Genomic DNA, 16959 nt, shown 5'->3' with positions numbered 1-16959 from the left:
AGCATCTGGTTCTGTGCAGGGCACTTCACATATGTTGCCTCATCTAGTTCTCACATTCCTGTAGGGTGGATCTCAACATTCCAGCTTTGCTGGTAGAAAACTGAGACACTGAGAATTTAAGCAACTTGCCTCAAGTCCCATAGCAAAATAAGTTTTAATTCATACGTGTTTGATTCCAAAGCTCTGGTTCTCCACGATAGCATGCGATCTCTATATTTTAACCAGGTTTTCTCCTTTCTTGGAAGGAGCCCTCTACCCAGATGGAACGTCTGGAAGGAACAAGAATGATGACATGGTTCCTCCTGGCAAAAACTACACCTACGTCTGGCCAGTGAGAGAAGAATATGCCCCTGCTCCTGCAGATGCCAACTGCCTGACCTGGGTGTACCATTCGCACATTGACGCCCCTAAGGACATCTGCTCTGGGCTAATTGGCCCACTGTTGGTATGCAAAGAAGGTAAGGAGGCTCCTCACCCCCTTCCTCAACCCCCCAGGAGCCTGTTACCAAGTGTCTTGAAAAGTGGATGTGAACTTCAGGTCTTGTCTTGCCTACCTCCCTTGTGCCACACAGAATGTGCCTCTTCTTCCAAATTTTCTTAAAGAATTAGGAAAATTGTATTCTAACATAGAATATCAATACGATCTCATAGCAGGGGCAATAATTCAGTCTTCTGCCTAAGAACCATCATAGCATTCTGAAACTTACACATATATTTTTAAGGAATATTCCGTGTTAATAGCTGTTCATACCACACTGACACCCAAAGGTAGTCAAATGACCAGGATGCTTGTGCTTCATTATGTCACCCACATAATCACTTTGCTATTTTAGTCCGAATTAGTCAATTTAGTGTATCTGTGCTCTATCGATGAAATTGACTTCGTTTAGGGATAGCCAGATTTTTGAGGCTGCAGTTGTGAAGATTTCTGTTTTATGACTTTTCTCTTCTATGGTACTGTTATTTCCATTAAAGCCCTTTGCTGCTTTTACGTACTCCTGTACATGCAGGTCTTTGACAAACTTCAAACTTATCTCACACCATTGGCAGGAAGCAAAGCTCATCTTTTTTTTTATCCTTTTTGGTGAGGAAGATTGGTCCTGAGCTAACATCTGTTGCCAATCTTCCTCTTCTTTTCTTTTATTTTCTCTCCCCAAAGCTCCAGTACATAGCTGTATATCCTAGTTGTACGTCCTTCTAGTTCTTCTATGTGGGAAGCTGCCTCAGCATAGCTTGGCAAGCAGTGCTAGGTCCGCACCCAGGATCCAAACCGGTGAACCCCAGGCCACAGAAGTGGAGCGCATGAACTTAACCATTATGCCACCGGCTGCCCCAAAAGCTCATCTTGATTTAGTCCACCTTGAACTTTTTTCTCTACTCTTTTGAATGTGCCTGATAGGTATGCTGAATACATATTCAGGGACAAGGACTGATGTAGACCGAGAATTTGTTATAATGTTTACTCTGGTGGATGAGAATCAAAGCTGGTACCTCGATGAAAATATCAGACATTTCTGCACTGACCCTGATTCAGTTGACAAAGAAGACGCTGTCTTCCAGAGAAGTAACAAAATGCATGGTGAGTGTCTCCCATGTGATCGAATATGTACCGAGTGCCTTTTCCATATCTGGTACTACCAGGGATGCAATAAACACAGAAGTGTCAAACTTAGTTTTCCAAGATTTATACTTGATTAACTGGAAAGTGATATGAAACACAATACATGCCAAAACCCAAAACAATCTGAGGAGGGACAGGGCAATAGATAAGCTAAAGCTTAACTGGGTATGAAATATGGACAAAGCTGTGATACAGAAAGTGGAAGGATTCATGTTGTAATAGGGAAAGAATCAGGAGCCGAGCCCAGAGGATGGGGATTGACAGGAGACTGAGAATGAAATCATCATCGTATAATAGTGCTATGGTTTGCAACCTCTTGCTTTATCCAGTAACCATTTTTCGGATGGCTGCTAAATTTTAAGAACTATGCTATGCATGGGGTTTAAATATACACTGGTGAATTTGTTATGTTTCCCAGACATTCTTTAAATCAACAAGATTTATTATGCACCAGACCCTGTATCTGTTGAAAGTAGTGAATTTCTATAGTTATCCTGTCAGTCGAGACAGAACACTTGCCCATCCTGTTTTGCACAGCAGTGGCTTAATGCAGAGTTTCAGGATGTGGGAATTATTGAGTAGTCTCCTTCCACTCTTTCCTAGAGAGTTCTAGTGAACATAAAGACAATCTTCAGTATAAACAAACACCCCACTGCCTGGTTCACCTTGCGGGTCACCTGACGGTCGTGTCCTCTCGATGACCTCCTCCAACGCCATAGCAAATAAATTTTAATTGGGTTTTGTTTGATTCCCAAGTGCCTCGAGGCATGATTGTCGGTACACTGACTGTCTCTGTTGTATCACATGCCCTCTTTTCCTTCTAGTGATGTTTCAGCAACCTTGGGTGTAGTGGATGCTTGGAGGATACTTTAGGAGGGAAGGATGTGAGAGGAGAGGAGAGAATGGAGGGAGGGAGGCAGGGGACAAGTGAAGGATGGAAGAAATGAAGACCTCAATTCAAATCATTGCTGCGACCAGTTAACTTTTCTCCCCGTTCTTGACGTAACGGGAGTGGTGATCTCAAACCGTGCTGAAAACCGCTAATTGTAATGATTGAAGACTCAGCTGCCCGTATAATTCCTCTTACTCTTTTGGAGTGAAAAATATTCAACAAAAAGGAATGAAATACATAAGCAAATATAGACTACATTTAAAATAAAAATCAGTCTGTATGCCGAAGTAGATATTTGAAAACTACCAATCTTTCTTCAGACAGGCAAAGGAGACCTAACCAAGAACAGAAAAAATTACCTTTAAAAAAAGCCAAACTAGTCTATAGAAGATGTTCAATCAATACAAGATTTATTGATAAGTGTATTTAAATTTACTAAAGTTATTCAAATTAATTGTGCTGCCTAATCATTATCTCAGTAACAATCGCTTTTTAACTCAGTTTGAATTTAAGAAGTGATGTTATGATTTTTTAAAAGCCCAAAACAAGTTTTTTTTGTACTTGGTGAAGTCCCTACTGCCATTTAGATGACTCAAAGATACTGGGTCTTGAACTTATGGCGTAAGTTCAATCAGTAAGATTCTCCTCCAGCAAGACCTAGTAAAAACTGTTTTTACTCCCTGCTTTTAAAGTAGCAAAACTTTAACACATTTCATAAGTCCCTTCTAATCAGTTTTTTTCCTTTCCTCCTTAGGGCATGCTTTTATTACGTAAATTAAGTAGCTACTAAAGCCAGCTTTTCTGCTAGGTCCTGATTGCTGTAAAATAGGCAAGACAGGGTTTCTAGTTGTGAGGAACAGAGTTCAATGGGGAAGGCAGATATGCAAATGAAGGAGCTCCATCGGAGGTGGCTGAGCCATCCTGGAGATGTGAGCAGGCTCTGTTTCCTCCTGATCTCATTATTGTGTTCACATAGCAGCTCCCAGGCTGTTTTCCTGTGTGCTGATCTTCACTTTGATTGCGTGCTTTTCTCTTGAAAAGACTAATGCCTTTCATTCCTTGCTGGGACTATATTTTATGAAGGGAGCCATGCGTTTCTGTACAAATTCATTACAAGCAATGATCTGTGCTGATTTTCCAGCTGTGCTAGACAGTGTATTACCATCGTTTCTGGTTCCCCTCGCCTCTGCAGGGGAGTCCCCGACACTACTGTGCTTCTGTTTTTCAGCCCTCAATGGATACCTCTTTGGAAACTTCCCTGAGCCTGAAATGTGTGTTGGTGAATCGGTGTCCTGGCACCTGTTTGGGATGGGGAATGAGATAGACATCCATTCCATCTATTTCTATGGTAACACCTTCATCAGCAGAGGGCACCGGACTGATGTTGTCAACCTGTTCCCAGCCACCTTTCTGACAACAGAAATGATAGTTGAGAATCCTGGGAAGTGGATGATAACCTGCCAAGTCAGTGATCACCTACAAGGTAAAAAAAGGACAAAGACCAGTGTGGAGATGCTTAGAATGGTACAGTTAAACCACATAGTCAATGGTGCTCATTTAGTGCCTGCTGTTAGATAGATTCTTTTATGTATTATATCTAATTAAATATTAAATATACAGGAAAGTGCACAATGCTCATTTATTTGGCCTCTTATCAACGGATGTTTATTGATCACCTCCCTATGAATAAGGCAGGAGGTGATTGAAGGAAATGATAAGACCTTCAAGGAGCCTATAATCTAGTACTTAAAGGTAGTTAGATAGTTACAAAATGAATAAAATTTGAGGGACACTGAGATAAATGTTCTTTGGGTGCTATATTCACTTCTCTGGAGCAGAGAGGCTCGCTGAAGAGTTGGCTCCTAATCTGAGCCTTGAAACATGAGTAGGAATTGAATAGGTGAAGAAGGGAAGAAAGGCTTTCCAGGTAGAGGAAGCAACATGAACTGGGAAAAACGCATGTTCTATATGAGCAACTGTAAATAGAATAAATAGAATAACAAATTTTTAGCATTGGAAAGAAATTTAGAGATAATCTGGACCGATCCCCCATTTAATTCTTGAATTTCCTTTGGAACATCTCTTTTAAGTAATTGTAGCAGCCTGTTTCATCTCTGGGCTGTTCTGTTGGAATGTTCTTCCTTATACTGAGACAAAATCCAGTGAGAGATGCACCATAAACATTGACTTGAATGCCTATTGAATGACTTGGTCCTAATTCCTTGGGACCACATAGAATAGGTCTTTACTTGGCTGGACTATAGGCTTATGCCAGAGTAGTGAGGAGAGAGAAGCCGGGGGAGGCAGATTGAGTCTCAGTGGGAGCATCTTCAAATGGTAATGCTAAGGAGGTGGGATTATGTCTGGAAGGCAATAGTGAGTCCTTCTAGATCCTCTAATTAGTAACGTAATCAGGGCAGCGATTTAGGGAGATAAACATGACGTCTGTGTGCAGAAAGGATTTGATGGAGAGATTCTGGCCACTGGATACTAGTTAAGAAGCATTGGCAACATTACAGTTACGGCATATAAAGGGTCTGGCCTAAGATGGTAAAAAAAGAATAGGAAAAGAAAATGTGTCAATGGGAAAGACACAGAAGAAATAATGCGTGAATCAATTTGGATACTACACAGAGTCACCAACAAGTACAAGGCTGCAACTTTTCAACACTGCTTTCCTAACACGTTCTTGTCCCCATCCACCTTAAGCAGCTAATCTTAGCATTAGGCAGCTGGGTTATTCCAATTCAAGTCAATTCAACAAATATTGAGCTGATCAATTAATATGTACAGTCACCGTTCTGGGAAGACAAAGATGAACAAGATGAGCTTCCTATTTTTTTCCCCCAGCTTATTGAGGTATAATTGGCAAAAAGGAATTGTATATATTTAAGATATACAACTTGATGTTTTGGTGTATTATACATTGTGAACTGATCACCACACTCAAGCTAACTAACATATCAATTACCTCACATAATTACCTTTGTGTATGTATGGTGAGAACACCAGATCTCAGAGTACAAAGTTTCAGTTTTGCAGGATGAATGAGTTCTGGAGATCTCATATACGGAACAGCGACAGCGACTACAGTCAACAATACTACGTTGTACAGTTGAAATTTCCTAATAGGGTAGATCTTAAGTGCCCTACACACAGAATCCCTATTCTTAAAGGGTCTCACGCTGTTAAATCTGGGAAGAGACTAGTTTTAAAATCAAGGCATTAGCAGTCATTTGAGACTAGGAAGATTGCTAAGCTTGGCCAGTAGCTGTGGACATACACTGATGTTTATACATTACTGAAATATAGTATTCCTAAATTGTCCATACCCTAAGAAAAAATTATTGTAAAAAAATTAGAAAATACATGTAATTCAATTTTTAAATCAGAATCCCATCTAAAAATAATGGTATCACATTTTGATGATATCCTCCCTCACTATTTTCTAGAACTTTATACACAAATGCATATGTTATCTCTAAAATGACATCAATTTATTAATAGTTCCCGATATCTCACTTTTCCTGCTTATTAATATATTGGAAATATACTTCCATGTTAATGAATATAGATCTACTACGTCATTGTTAATCCTTTCAGTGTCTTTTGTAAGGAGATTACAATTTACTTAACCAGCACTGTATTGCTTAACAATTAGATTTCCCCTATTTTTTTTGCTATTATAATAATGATAAACATCAATTTACAGATGTGTTTATACTTTTGTCTGACATTTTCTTAGGAAAACTCCTCGATTTGGAATTCCTGGGGTCAAAGAGTTTGACCCTTTTTTTAAAGCTATGGACCTATATTGCCAAATTCCCTTTGAGAAATTGTTACTCTTCACCGTGGTGTGTGAGCATTCCCTTTTCCCCATTCATCTGCCAACCCTGAGAATGATCAGTCTTCCTAATCTTTACCAATCTGATAAATGAACAAGTGTCACTTGATTGCTAAGGGTGAACTTTTTTTTCTTCATTTGTTTGTGGGCCAATTGTATATCTTTTGTGAATAACCTGTTTATGTCCTCTGTCCATTTTCTATTGGGAAATTTACTTTTCTCCTTCTTATTTGTCAGATTATTTACATATCAATCTTTTGTCATATGTGTTACAATATCCCTCTCCCCACCATTTATCCTTTACTTTTAACTTCATTTATGGTTTTATTTCCTGTACAAAAGTTTTCAATGTTCATGAAGTCAAATCTATCAATCTTCTCCTGTATCATTTCTTTTGTGAGCATTTATACCTTGTCTTGTGGTTTTCCTCTCTTCTGCAGCTGGTATGCTGGGGCAATACAATGTTGGGAATTGCAAAAGTGGTATTTCTCACCCCAAGATGAAAGGGAAACAGAGGCACTACTTTATAGCAGCTGAAAAAATTCTCTGGGATTATGGTCCTCAAGGCTATAACAAATTCAATGGTCTTCCCCTAAATACCTCCGGCAGGTAAGCTCTCTTTGCTGGTGTTTCTAAGCCTCTCATAAGAGAGGCATCCGCTAGGCTTTTTCCTGTGATCTCATTTGTATTCCAGGCACTGTTCTTGCGAGCACATACTGCGTAGATGGCATAATGACACTCCTTAAGGAGTTCTGAGCCCCAGATAATGTTGCTGAGAATTGGCAGAGTATTTATTGCTCTGTGGTTTCTTGGCTAAATCAAAGCACTAGAGTCATTCATTCATTCATTCCTCTTCTCTTGAGCACCTACTATGTGCAAACTGCCACGAGAAATACTAAGCTAACAGAGAACAGAATTAGGCTTTTGTATACATGGAACAGACAGTTTTGAAGAGGGAATAAGACAGGAATCTCAAAGGAAATGAACTGACCAAGGAAGGTTATCCTTTTTGGTTCAAGGACAGCCTGACGCAAGTTACACCCCCTCTATCCAGAATGTCCTTTTCCTCCCTGTCCAGTAGAATGACATTTTTCCTCCAAAATTTAACTCAATGTCACCTCTTAAGTGAAGCCTCCCCTGACTCCTGAGTCACAGTTAATCATTTTCTCTCTGGGCTCCCATGGCACATAGTATTTTTCAAGTTGAATCTACCAATTCATTAAGTGAATGTGGATTCCTGTGACTTGTTATTGTAGACTCATATGCAATGATGTCTGTGAAAGCACTAAAAACTGTACAATGTGATACCAAGAAGTATTGCTATAACCCTGTGATTCTTTTTATCTTTGAGATAATGTTTTAAAAATTCTCTTTGTGATCAATAAGATACCCTTTGTTTCTTTCTTTGTAAATTTCATTCATTCATTCATTCATTCTTCCACCAAACTGATGCACTTTAGCCTTACCTAAAAATCTGTGTGAACCATATATGAAAAACTTTGATCTCAATATTCTCTATTTACCAGTATTTCTCCATAAACAGAATAATAAGAATTAGCATTGAAAATTATGTCTTAGAAGCTTTCCAGAATTCTGGAGCACCTTATAAAATATGAAATATTAAGCTATATTCAATCAATATTTAATTTAATATATGAAAGCACAATGTTCTAAGCGACATGAGGGATGCAAAGAGGTCTAAGACAATCTTCCTACCTTCAGGTGAAGAAGCTGTATGCACAGGGGAAGAGAAGCAACTTTGCAGGTTACGAATAAGACTAAGATGAACCATCCAGCCAGTGAGTTCTCTGGGCATTCAGAGAACTAAGAAAGCCAGGAACACTTCACAGAGGAAGTAGGACTTAAACAGGGTCTTGAAGAGTCATAGAATTTACATAAGTGAACAGTGAAGAGAAGGAAATTTTAGATGTAGGAGTGGCTGCAAAGTACCTACCATATAGGGGAGAGTGATGACATCAGAATGACTGGAGTGGAGGATTTGCCTAGGGGAACAGGCATTTGCATGGAGCAGTAGAGAGAGAATTGGGGTAAAGTAAACTGGATATCAGTTGCAGAGGGCTTATAATCCTTTTGAACTTTATTTGATTGGCAAGTGGAAGCAATTGAAGATGTTGCAGTAGGTAAATGACAATGAAAATTATCATTTTGGAGACTAATGTTGTCAAAGTTTGTATACTGAGTGAGCCAATGTGAGATAGAGGATGCAGAGCGTGCACTCAGGGGCTTCATATCATGGTCCACACATAAGGTGATGAAGGCATGAACTAGGGTTGTGGCAGTGGGAAGAAAGGAAAGGAAAGATGAAAAAAAGGTACAGAAAAGGAGAGATGCAATAAAAAGCTACAAAGTCAGGATGGGCAAGATAAGGGGATGAGCAGAAAAAGAGGACAAAGGCAACCTGCATGATTGCAAAAGTGATGGTACCATTGACAGAGATCAAATAAGACAGCGATAGTGCCAGTCAGAATTTATATTATTGCATTTCAATAATACTTTGAAATTTGGTATTTAGTGTATATAGTTTATATGATAACTCTCCTTTAATTAAACTATTTGGTTAACTAGACACTGCATTCCTTAACCATCCCAGATCTCAAAGAGCTTACTATATGCAGAGACTATTCATATTGACATCAGCAAGAGATAGAGGGATGTTCACTCTGCAAAGAAACTGGTTAGCTCTTTGTTACTTTGTAGGACACCCTTCTGGGAACCCAGTACTGGTAAGTAAGGAGTTTACTTGTGCCTTTGTCGGTTGCTGGACTTCTAGGAAAGAAAGTGCAATGGCTAAGAGAGAAATGAACTTGAGCATCATCCAGCTTCTGAAGACTTTTAAGGCTGGTTGGCTATTCCTGGGAACTTTGTTGAAGACTGTGCCATCTTTTTGGGGAAGATGGGTTGGTGAACATGGGCAAAAGACAATAAAGCTCCATAATTAAGGCATTTGGTGGATATGCAGAGATGTATTCTCAGTCAGGTTCCTATTCTTTCCACAGTGACTCTGAACTCTACTTCACACAAGGGGACAACAGAATAGGAGGAAAATATTGGAAGGCTCAGTATGTGGAATATGTTGATGCAACTTTTACTCAAAGAAAGAGACTCTCTGAGGCAGAAGCCCATCTTGGAATTCTTGGTAGAGTAAAACCATCCATCATGTTTTGAATTGAAGGGGAGGTTTAAGCTGGGCATATACCTACATGGGATGTCTCTTCTCTTGCCCATATTCACTTCTCTCTGTCTCTTTCCGTCGTCTCGTCTCTCCTCCTCTCAATATTTTTCAGGTCCAGTCATCAGGGCAGAGGTGGGCGATACCCTGTTGGTGACCTTTGCTAACAAAGCTGACAAAGTCTACAGTATTTTGCCCCATGGTGTGATCTATGACAAGGCCTCTGATGCAGCCCCAAACGTCGATGGTAAGTCTCAGCCTGAGCTTAGGGAGGAAACAGGATGAGCGAGCTGGTCCCTTCACTTATCAGCCCTGTGAGCTCAGGGAATTACTTCAACTTTCTAAACCTTATTATTCTCACCTATCAACACAGATAATGATACTCACCTCACAAGTCTCCGTGAAGAGATGGAGAGAATTCAGGACTGTAGGTCTGGCCTCCAGCAGCTTCTTAGGAAATGTTAATTCCTTTCCTTTTCCCTCAGTAATGTAATAAATTTCAAAACAAACTATGTTCATAGTCACCCCGACTTCTCTAAGATGGAGAGCTTTCCTGCTGCAGGTCGCATGTGATCCTGGGGATGAAGGCTAAGAGGAACATCTGATTGCCAATGTTCTGTGGACATCAAAATCTTACACATGGTCTTTCTCTGTATCTTTCAACAAATATTTATTTAAAACCAGTATTATGTGCTTATCATCATGTATGGACTCTCCCCATCACAGAGTAGGTAGCACAGGCTCTCTGCATGTAAGAAAGGTAGCTTCTGCCCAGTGGTTGCAGGAACTACTGTCCATGACATCCTTCATGATACTGCTCTTGGGAAACTGCTGGTCTCCTTGGAAGCCTTCCCGTCACTGTAACAGATGTCATGGCTGCCTGGGATACCTCTTCGCACCCCAGTATGACACTGGGCCCAGTCTGGAGCAGGCTTTGTGGTGATGGTGAGGGGACAGAGAAGGAAGGAATAGAGGGAGAACCCCCCCTCCCCAGACCCATCCTCACCCTCCTCTGTTACAGCAGTGTCTCCTGCACCTGCACTCTCTTCCTTGGTCAAAATGCTCACAATGACTTCTTGTGTGTGCACAGAAAGAATGCCAGCGCTAGCCCAAATGTTTATATTTTCTGTTGTTTAACACAGCAAACTTATTAGGCACCTTGTTGCAAAGCTCTGGACAAGATACAGAGAGTCTCTGGCCTTGGTCTACTTGGAGAGATTCAATGTGTTCATTTGGCAATACAACGTGAAGATTGAGTGCACAGTCTGCAGAATCAGTCCTGAGTGTGAATCCCAGATCTGCTATTTATCAGTTTTGCAACCTAGGGCATTCACTTACCGCCTCTATCTTGCAGTTATTTGAGTTATTTCCTAGTTCTCCCTTCTGGATTTCAAACTCTTTAAAGATGAGTCTCTTGCTTAACTTTTTGGGCTATCCTCTGTGATACAATACATTCCACATAGAAGGCCAAGTATGATATATTCCACATGGAAGGCACCCAAAGATATTTTATGGCTTTATATTTAATTGCTAAATGGGCAATTATCACTCTTTTAATATTTGCTAAACCTGGTATTTGAGTAAGAAAGAGTATCTGTGAAGATACTAAACATAGTTTATGAAAAAGACAATCCTTGGATATAACTTCTATCTCATGAAACAGCAGACTGTGGCAGTGGCCTCCCCTGGTAAGATGCATAAGCAAAAACAACTACCCTTTTGCAAAACACATCATCAGAGAGAGACACCCACAGCTGGAAGACCCAGTCTGACATGTTTAATGTTCTCTGCTGTCGCTTTGAGTAATTGTTTCATTTATCTCCTCAGGATTCCTGAAGCCAGGGGCACATGTTAAGCCAGGTGAAAGCTTCACATACAGGTGGATGGTGCCTGAAAGCGTGAGCCCAGCAGCTGGTGACCCCCCCTGTCTGACTTATCTTTACTTCTCAGCGGTTGAGCCAATCAAGGATACCAGCTCTGGCCTCGTAGGGCCTTTGCTAGTCTGTAAAAAGGGCGCTCTCAATGCTGATGGGACACAGGTAGGCCAACAGATGTCACCAGGTTCTTCTTAGGGTTGTATGTGGGAGAAATCAGTAATATGGCTGGAGATTAGATAGTAATAAAGAGGCAGTCACAAAAAGCACTTTTTCTTCCTTCCTCTTGAAATTGACTTCTACATAATGGGAATTTTCCTTTATGTTTTTGTAGATTTAAGATCAGACTTCCCAAAGTTATAGATGTTCACCCACAAACCCAGGGTTTCTGCTTGTTGTGGCTAGGATTCAGTAGGTCTCTTTCCCTGTGCATTGCTTTGATTCTAGAATCTTCAGAGATCCACATGGAATGCAAATTGGGATGCTTTTTCCTTGGACAAGCTTCCTCAAACTTGGCGGCACATTAGAATCACCTGGGGACCTTTTACCCATCTTTTCTTCAGGTGCTCCAGACCAATTAAATCAGAGTCTCCAGGTGATTCCAACATGCAGCCAGGATTGAGAAGCGCTGTAACTCACCATTGCAAACCAGAAGTAACCACGATGGCTGAGCGAACAAGAAAGCATGTCGATAATTTCTTGCTAGTCCCACCTTAGAGGCCTAGACAGCTGCACTGATGGGTGTGGCAAAGCATAAAATTTCAAGCCATGTCTACGTGATATCAAACACATCAATGGGGGCTGGCCCTGTGGCGCAGTAGTTAAGTGGGCACGTTCTGCTTTGATGGCCCAGGGTTTGCTGGTTCGGATCCCGGGTGCAGACATGGCACCCCTTGGCACACCATGCTGTGGTAGGCGTCCCACATATAAAGTAGAGGAAGATGGGCATGGATGTTAGCTCAGGGCCAGTCTTCCTCAGCAAAAAGAAGAGATTGGCAGCAGATGTTAGCTCAGGGCTAATCTTCCTCAAAAAAATAAAACGAAAAAACACATTGATGAAAAGAGGAAAATCCAGTCATTTAACCATTTCGAATTACTTCACCAATCAGAAATAGCAAGGCTATTTATTTAAATGGCATATTTTATGTTTTGCATTGTACAGACCCGCTTCTGGGCTCAAAGGAATTTCTAGATAGAGGACAGAGTATCTTGGTCCATCTCAGATTTTTATTTCCCTGCACAAAGGACCAATCCTGGAAATGTCTATTAGAAGCTCAGTGTGTCCCTGGACCTCTGAATGGCCCTCAACAATGCTTGTGCAACAAGACTGAATATTTACACTGTACTTCAACAACTGTAGAAGGCAAAGCAGAATGAGTAACCTTATTTTAAAGCTGAAGAAACTGAGGCTCAGAGACTTTGACAGCCCAGGAAACACACCTAGGAAGTAGTGAAAGCCAGCAGTAGATCATGGAACTTCGAGCATCCAGCTTTGTTCTTTTTCCAATACACTACCCTGCTTCCTACTAGCTAAATCCCTGAGCCAAGGAAATTAGTGCCAGAAAACTTTCGTTAGGTAGTTCTGATTCTGCCCCTGTTGCATCCATTGAATGGTGACTTTGAGGTTTGCCAGAAGCACCTTCTAATCTCTGGGAGTTGTTGCGTGAGCCAAGTACCATTCATGGTCACTTATACAAAATTTACAAAAAAAATTGTAACTTAAAACACCCCATACCTGGGATTTGCCTGAGAGAGAAATCCATTTGACCACACAGAAAGTTCTTTTCAATGCAAGGAATATTTATGAAACACATACTAAGCCAGACCCTCTAAGGTAAAAACTTAGGCCTCTTCTAGGCAGGTAGAGAGATGAACGTGTAAAGAGGAGTTTGCATCTCCTTCCAGTAAATTGCCATAAATTCTCCCAGTGGCAAATGGATGTCATAAAACATACCGAGTGATAGTAGGCCCTTTTCTAAAACTGATGACCTTCCACAATAACTGTTCAATCAAACTTCCTACTTCCCTTCTCTATTATCTATCAATCAATCAATCAGTCTATCTATCTATTCATTCATCCATTCATCCATCCACCCATCCATCCATCTATATCTATCCTATACATTTTATTTTGAAATAATTTTAGGCTTACGGAAAGGTTGCAAAGAATTCTCCATATATCTTTCACCCAGATTCCCCAAATATAAACATTTTACTTTGTTTGCTTTATTATTCTCTCATTTTTATTTTTCTAGACTATTTTTCTTCCTGAATTGGTTGAGAGTAGGTGGCACACATGATATCTCTTCAGTGTATAGTTTCTGAAAAACAAGGTCACTCCCTGACATAAACACAGTAGAATTATCCAAGTCAGGAAATTAACCTTGATACGTACTATTATCAAATTTTCACACCTTTTAAAATTTTGCTGTCTGATGGGTGACCTTTACAGCAAAAGAAAAATACGTTTTTCTTGGTCCAGGCTCTGATCTAGGATCACATGTTGTCTCCTCTTCATGTCCTGTCTTTTCTCTATGATCTATTTCATCACAGGGCAGCAAGTGTGACTTTTCTAAAATGCAAATAAGATCAAGTCACTTCCATGTTTAACACCCTCCAGTGGTTTCCTATCACACTTAGAACAAAAATGTACATTTCTTAGCCTAGGCCTATGCGTCCCAGCCTCTGACTCCTTCTTTGATCTCTCTCACTACACTCCCTCTTGCCTGCTTATGCTCCAGCCACACTACCCTTCTGTTCATCAAAGTGGTCAAGCTTACCCTTGGCTTAGCACCTCTCTACTAGGCTGCCTCTGTTTGGAATGCCTTCCCTTCGCAAGGCTGGCTCTTCTTGTCACCTCCTTAGAGAAGCCTTCCCTGCTCACTAAGCTAAAGTCAGTATCACATTAGCTGATTTTAATATCACTTACCACCTTAGGACATTTTCTTTCTTTCTTTATTTTTTATGTGCATAGTATATTTCCTCCTACAAAAATGTAAGTGCCATGGAGCAGGGACCTTGTCTGTCTTATCTTCACTTCCCAGAACAATGCCTGGTGCATCGCTGACACTCTAAAAATATTTATGTTTGAATAAATGAAATACAGGGTGAGCGTTCTTATCTTCAAAGTTGTATTAAGACGTTTGGTTAACAGAAAATGCCCTATTATACACATCTCAAATGTTAAATGTGTGGCCTGAAAATGGACACTGAAAATTCCAGGACAGCCTCGTTTCAAAACTCGTTTCCCACTTCCTCATTTAAGCACTCAGAGTTGTGTGATGGCTTATGGTTCATACCTCCCGGCTTCCCTGCTGCCATGGGAGCCCAGAATGTACTGATATAGGTGCTCTCCACAAAAGAGCTTTGTGCTGCAGACTCAAGCCATCACTCAGATGCATTCCACACACAAGTAGCAGAGTATATTAATCAGAGTTCTCCAGAAAAACAGAACCATTAGGATGTATGCATAAACAGAAAGAGATTTACTGGAAGGAATTGGCTCACACAGTTATGGAGGCTGATAAGTTCTAAGATCTGCAGGTTGACTCAGCAAGCAGGAGACCAGGGGAGCCAAGGGTATAGTTCTACTCCAAAGGCCAGCAGGCTCCAGATCCAGGCAGAGCCAATGTTTCAGTGTGAGGCTAAGGGCAGGAAAAAGCCAGTGTTCAAGTTTGAAGGCAGTCAGGCAGGAGGACTTCCCTTTTACTTGTGGGAGGATCAGACTTTTGTTCTATTGAGGCCTTCAACTGATTGGATGAGGCCCACCCACATTAGGGAGGGCAGTGCTTTACTCAGTGTACTGATTCAAATGTTAATCTCATCCCAAGACACTCTCATGAAAATGCCCAGAATAACGTTTGACTAAATATCTAGGCATCTCATGGCCCAGTTCAGTTGACACATAAAATTAACCATCACACAGGGTCCTATCTTCTCTCTTTTAACCCTTTTCTGGGCTGATTTCCCACTCTTGCAGACCCAGCTGCCCTCCAAATACCTCTCAGATGATGAGGTTCTTCAACTCAACTCTTTTCAATGGTTTATTCTTATACTATGGACAATTGCAATCACGGCGAATAATGACAGTTAACATTGTCTACTTATTATTTGCCAGATGTGTTGAGTACTTTACTTATATTATCTAATTTAACCTTCACAAAAATATGAGGTGGGGACTATTATTATGCTCATTTTGCAAATGAGGGAATTGGGGCTTATAGGGGATAAATCACTTGCCCTAGTTTCCACAGCAGGTAAGCAGAACAGCATTAGAACTCAGGTCTGCCTGCTCCCATAGCCCATACTTTTTAAAAATATAGTCTGACCCTCTACTTCCCCCCAATTTTTTAATATTTTATTTTGAAAAATTTCAAGCCTACATTGTTTCTTTTCATAGCCTATGATCTTAAACTATTGCCTCCTAAAACACCATGTGATAAAAGCAGTCAGTGCACATGAGGTGTAGCAGGAGCATAAAGCAAGGAGGATCCATGTCTCCCATGAGGAGTCAGGGAAGCCTCACAGAGGTGGGGCAGCTAAGCTGGCCCTTGAGGTTGGTTTGGGGTGGCAGATGGTCAAAGCTGGGGGATACGTACACGAAAGACAGAGACCTGCAGAACACAGCAAGTTCAAATTGCTGTAAGGAGCTTGGCCTCGCCTCAAAGAGCCAGGAGGGAAGGGCCAAGAGAGGAGGCTGAAGGTAGGAAGGGACCAGATCGCTGTGAGCTTAGATTGTATTGTCCAGTGTAAGAAGGAGAGAGATGTGATCAGATGGCATTGCTGAGGATCCCCCTGGAGCAGGCAGCAGGATGAAGGGTGGATTGGAGGGGAGCTGATTAGAGGTAGGAAGACATCAAGGGGCATGAAACACAATCACCTCTCTGGTTGAGCTTTAAAGAAAAGTACATTTCAGCAATTTAGGATGCTATGTTTTCAGACATGAGGAATTAGGAATACACACAGTGGAAGTAATCCCTGATTCCCCCAATATCAACTCAAGCTAACATAGTTTAGCAAAGTCTCCTGGGTTATATGATTTCCTTATTTTGTTCACAAACACATATTGGGTTCCTGCCTTTCCAGGCTTTTTTCTTGGAGCTCAGGATACAGAGAGGAGCCTCAAACATCGCCACCCTCACAAAGCCTACATTGCAGTGGGAAAACAGTCACAAATACAAAGTTTACAAATAAAACGTAATTTCAGGTGGAGACAAGTGCTATGAAGAAGAGTAAAGTAGGGTGAAATAAAGTAAGTTTGCAGGCAGAGTGACAGATGTGTGACTGTTTTAGACAGGGTGTCAGGGAGGGGCACTCTGAGGAGGTGACATTTGTACAGGGAACTAAATGGAGTAAGGGAGTGACCTGGGCAAGACCTGGGAGAACCTTCTAGGCAGTAGGAACAGCACATGAAAAGGCCCTGAGGCAGGAATGAAGTTGGTGTGTTCACAGAAGAGCAAAAGCCTGGGGAGGTTGGAGTAAGCTAGAGGGTGAGTACAAGGAGATGAAGTCAGAGAGGCTGGGGCCAGGATATGGAAG

At 41.1% G+C, this 16959-nt stretch overlaps 2 protein-coding genes across 4 annotated transcripts in view; both read left to right on the top strand.

Moving 5' to 3' along the window:
- Positions 1-16959, top strand: part of HNRNPM (heterogeneous nuclear ribonucleoprotein M) — a 359069-nt gene that overhangs the window by 80499 nt on the left and 261611 nt on the right. The window lies entirely within an intron of this gene.
- HEPHL1 (hephaestin like 1) overlaps positions 1-16959 on the top strand; it is a 77905-nt gene that overhangs the window by 26598 nt on the left and 34348 nt on the right. For all 3 annotated transcript variants that reach the window (XM_008525701.2, XM_070623817.1, XM_070623816.1), the window contains exons 3-9: positions 246-458; positions 1400-1579; positions 3742-3996; positions 6798-6966; positions 9375-9514; positions 9663-9794; positions 11375-11586. In XM_008525701.2, the coding sequence (XP_008523923.1) occupies positions 246-458; positions 1400-1579; positions 3742-3996; positions 6798-6966; positions 9375-9514; positions 9663-9794; positions 11375-11586 (1301 nt within the window). The remainder of the gene's footprint in view (positions 1-245; positions 459-1399; positions 1580-3741; positions 3997-6797; positions 6967-9374; positions 9515-9662; positions 9795-11374; positions 11587-16959) is intronic.

Source organism: Equus przewalskii, chromosome 6, assembly GCF_037783145.1.
Source record: "Equus przewalskii isolate Varuska chromosome 6, EquPr2, whole genome shotgun sequence".
Classification (NCBI taxonomy): Eukaryota; Metazoa; Chordata; class Mammalia; order Perissodactyla; family Equidae; genus Equus; species Equus przewalskii.
Note: the sequence above shows the minus strand (reverse complement) of the source record. Positions and strands in the feature narration are given on the sequence as shown.